This window comes from Cebus imitator, unplaced genomic scaffold (genome assembly GCF_001604975.1).
Source record: "Cebus imitator isolate Cc_AM_T3 unplaced genomic scaffold, Cebus_imitator-1.0 Scaffold110, whole genome shotgun sequence".
NCBI classification, from domain to species: Eukaryota; Metazoa; Chordata; class Mammalia; order Primates; family Cebidae; genus Cebus; species Cebus imitator.
In genome coordinates, this window is record NW_016107425.1 from 959,695 (window position 1) to 964,355 (window position 4,661).

At 41.1% G+C, this 4,661-nt stretch overlaps 1 protein-coding gene across 1 annotated transcript in view; it reads left to right on the top strand.

The window, feature by feature from the left end:
- The window catches only part of GORASP2 (golgi reassembly stacking protein 2), a 37,952-nt gene that overhangs the window by 23,194 nt on the left and 10,097 nt on the right, over positions 1-4,661 (top strand). Inside the window, exons 5-6 of the mRNA XM_017538166.2 lie at positions 597-727; positions 3,882-4,014. Coding sequence (XP_017393655.1) covers positions 597-727; positions 3,882-4,014 — 264 coding nt within the window. The remainder of the gene's footprint in view (positions 1-596; positions 728-3,881; positions 4,015-4,661) is intronic.

The window sequence follows — 4,661 nt, forward strand, 5'->3', positions numbered from 1 at the left end:
CAGCTAATTTTTTGTATTTTTAGTAGAGACGGGGTTTCACCATGTTGACCAGGATGGTCTCGATCTCTTGACCTCATGATCCACCCGCCTCGGCCTCCCAAAGTGCTGGGATTATAGGCTTGAGCCACCGCGCCCGGCCTAATTTTTGTATTTTTAGTAGAGACAGTGTTTCACCTTATTGGCCAGGCTGGTCTCAAACTCCTGACCTTGTGATCCACCCGCCTCGGCCTCCCAAAGTGCTGGGATTATAGGTGTGAGTCACTGTGCCCAGCCTGACAAACAGGTCTTAATAATGGGAAGTAAGAGCAGAATATGTAGAACTTGGGTATAGAAGAATTGTACTGAGTACCAACTAGATCTTAAGGAACTGGGCATAAAGCCTTGTATGTAGTAGGCCTTGCTTGAATTAATATATTGAATTAAACCTGCTTGGTATATTGGTTTTCAGAAGTGATTTTTATGTCTGGGGCAGGGCCCAGAATCTGTATTTTTTTCTCTTAGGTTTCTCAGGTGACTCTGATAGTAGCCAGGTTTGAGACACACTGTTCCAAAGTACAGTTAACATAAAACATTTTTCTCCTGTGATGCTTTTGCAGTCTGAAGATCTGTTCAGCCTTATTGAAACACATGAAGCAAAACCACTGAAACTTTATGTGTATAACACAGACACTGATAACTGCCGAGAAGTGATTATTACACCAAATTCTGCATGGGGTGGAGAAGGCAGGTAAGGCCATTTTTTAGATGAAGTTATGACTACTTAAACTTACCAGTCAGATACATTGTAAACATTGGTTGTTTTTATTTTGAAAGAGCTTACTGGTTTATTATAAGACTCCTCTTTAAAAAAGGGAAGAGCTAGCCTAGAATATTGGAACCCATTTTTTTAAAGTACATATCTAGGGAACATACTATATGTACTATAGTCCTTTTCTTTACTGACCTAAGAGCTAACAGCATTTCTTTTTAATTTGAGGAACTATTGCACATAAGCAGTAATTATCGAAAAGCCTAGGATTTGGAAACTTTCCACCTGTTTTCAAAAGTTTTAGTCATATGCCGGGAAATGTATAACTTAGTTGCTGCAGGCAGGAAAAGCCTCCATTTGCTCACAGTATCTTTACCCACACTACCTGAGATTCTCCAGCTGAATGTGTTTTGCCACAAGAATTCCAACTTGTTGCAGTTTGAGAAAAGTAAGATAGATGTGTCATCAAAGAGTCTGGCCTATCTAGGGCAATACTTGATGAAATTATTGTCCATTGCCCAGGTTTGTAAGCACCCAGAAATACGATCTACTCAAGCCATTCAAAATTTATTCACTACAGAGGGACTTCCTTGTATAAAGTAGATTTGCAGAGAAGCTGCTGTATTTATTTGAATGGCAAATTTTCAGTTTGCAGTAGAAAAATACCCCCTCTCCAGTTAGAATACCCAGGTCAGATTAGTACCACAAGAATGCCTGGTGAGCATGGAATCAAACTGGAGGAAGAGATCCTGTGGACAGTGGAGACCAACAGCAAAGAACATCACATATTCTTTCTTTTTTAATTGTGTTGACTACATTTTGCTGCATTCTTTGGAAGACATTTTTCCTTTTGATGTGTTTAATACTGTCAATTGGCCATTGCGTTAGCTAGGCCCATGCAGAACATTTTCCCTAGTCTGCCTCTGACCATGCATTAGGCCTTTCTGTGTCTCTGTTTTTATTCCTTCCTCAGAGGCTGACCACCTTTCATTTATTAAATCTTATTTCTCTTAATTTCATTCTTAGATGATCTTTAAGTTTGCCCAGAGTCTTGCTGTTGCCTCAAGTGCATTGTCTCTTACCACTTAATTACTTTGATCAGTAAGCACCCTGTTTTCAAATGCAGCTACCCTCTGAAAGGCCATAATTGATCAATATAAATTATTTAATCTTTATTTCTCTAAATCTATGTGAGATCCAGTCCAGTGAGAATTGTAGGGTTTTGTTTGTTTGTTTGGAGACAGGGTCTTCTCTGTTACCTGGGCTGGAGCACAGTCATAGTTCACTGTAGCCTTTAACTCCTGGGGTCAAGCAGTCCTCCTGCCTCAGCTTCCTAAGTACCTGGGACTACAGGTGTACACACTGTACCTGGCTAATTTAGAAACTTTTTTTAGAGATGGGGCCTTGCTTTGTTTCCCAGACTAGTCTTGAACTCCTCACTTCAAGCATTCTTCCCACCTTGGCCTCCCAAAGTGCTGGGATTATAGGTGTGAGCCACCATGCCTGGCTGAATTGCAGTTTTGATTGTGAGGGGAGAAGGAACAAACAATTGTGAGATGAAGCATCATTGTGCAAACCAGACTGGTTAAAGAAGAGCAGGGCCTGGCACGGTGGCTTACGCCTGTATTGCTACCACTTTGGGAGGCTGAGGCTGATGGATCACGTGAACCCAGAAGTTCAAGACCAGCCTGGGCAACCTAATGAAACTCCATCTCTACAAAAAATATAAAAATTAGCTGGATGCAGTGTCATGCACCTGTAGTCCGAGCTACTCGGGAGTCTTAGGTGGGAGAATTGCTTGAGCGCAGGAGGTGGAGGTTGCAGCGGTGAGCCAAGATCATGGCACTGCACTACAGCCTGGGCAACAGAGTAATAACTTGTCTTAAAAAAAACCCAGAAACCAAGAGCTGAAGTTGGCCACTGGCAGCTCACCCAGCTTTTGGTGGCAGTGGAGATAATAGATGATGTGGCAGGGAAATGCACAGAGGTATTCATGCATGGCATACTCTGAAAGTGTCAAGTTGTTTGGGAAAGAAAAGACATCATGAGGGAAACATAAGTTGGAACCTGATGTGGAGAGCCTTAAATACCACAGTCAGGAATTCTGATGTATTTTGACCAGTTGAAGCTGTGATAATTGTATCAGTAGGGGTTTTTGGGTTCAAATGGTAAAAACCAGCTGTCAGCATCATAAGCAGTTAACATACTTATTGATGTAGATTAGCTCATGTAATCAAAGAAACAGCTAAAGAACCAGATGTAGAAAGGGCAGGACTCAGAAAACCTCTAGAGATTTAGATAAGAAGTATTTGGCAATTTCATCAGCATTCATTCTGCTAAAGCCATTTTTGTTTTTTCTCTGATTTCCAAGGTTTGCAGCCATGGGCAAGAGAAATTGGCCTGGCTTTGACCATGGTTTGCCCTTGGTTTGGGCAGAGCAGACTGATTGACAGTCTCACCAGCACTGCACACAATAGCAGAGAAGTAATTCCACAAAGAGAGGAAAGAGAAACGAATGTTGGAAAGTCGCCAGACTAGAAAGAAGCAATGTGATCACATCTGGTAGCAGTGGGAGGATGAAATAGAAGAGATCTGGGTTGAATATACATGACTGATTTGTGTCAGGTTCTGAAGGAGAACTATGGAATGTGTAAATGATGTCATCATACAGAAGTGCTTAGAGTGCTTCAGTGGAAAGGCTGTATGTATGTCATTCATTTAGCAAATAATCATCGGTGTCTACCATATGCCAGCAGCTGTGAAGGTAGTAAACAGACAAGGTCTGTGCCCTTAAGGACCTTAACATTTTGTTGAGGGAGATAGATAGTAAATAAATATGCAGTGTGTTGGACGGTGATGAATGCTTGAAAAATAAAGGAGTGGTGTCCACAGTGGAGGAAAGGGTGCCGTTTTCTATGGGATGGTCCAGGAGACCTCTGCTTAGATGACATTACTTAAAAGAATGGAATTTGTTTGTTTTTATATCTTAAAATCTCAAAAAAAAAAAGGGGAATGCATATTCAGGGCATCTTGAATCTATGCTCTTGAGTTGCAAAAAAAAAAAAAAAAAAACAAACTCAAAGAAATGCAAGCTGTGATTGATAACAACATTAAGAAAAAAATGTTTTTATAGCCTAGGATGTGGCATTGGATATGGTTATTTGCATCGAATACCTACACGCCCATTTGAGGAAGGAAAGAAAATTTCTCTTCCAGGACAAATGGCTGGTACACCTATTACTCCTCTTAAAGATGGGTTTACAGAGGTAAGATAATGTTCCTACCTGAGTATATCATGAATTTTTTACCAAAACAAGTCTATGGCAGTAACACTGTAAGATAGGGTAGATGATCAGTTAAGTATTGATTGTGTTAAATTTGAGGTTCATGGGAAATACCTAGATAGAAGTTAGCTATATGAGTCTGGATTTTAGGAAAAAGGACAGGGCTAGAGATGCAGATTTGGGAATCATCAGCAAAGAGAGGGTAATATAACCCAATGGCTGTTATGATACCCGTACTGGTAGGGATTAGATCTGGCTGGGTAGGAGGACTACAGTCAGAATCTTGAAAATCTGAATGGGCAGAGATCTAGCAAAGGAAGCTCAGCAGAAGGCTAGAGGGAAAACAAAGCTTCAGGAAATTGGACACAGTCAGCCATGTCAGGTACTGCAGAGAAGTCAGGTGAAAGGAGTGAAAAAAAAATAATGTCCTGGGCGAGAGCAATTTCAGAGACTTGCCAGAGGGCAATTACCAAATTGCAAGTCAGCAGAGTGAATGGCTGGAAAGGTGCTGCTGGCTGTTGCTTACCATTTCAAGAAACAATTGAGAAAACAAGGAGAGCTGTGTGTGGGGGTTCATGGGGGGAATGAGGGGGCTATTACAGGATCAAAGGAAGACTTTTTTTTTTTTT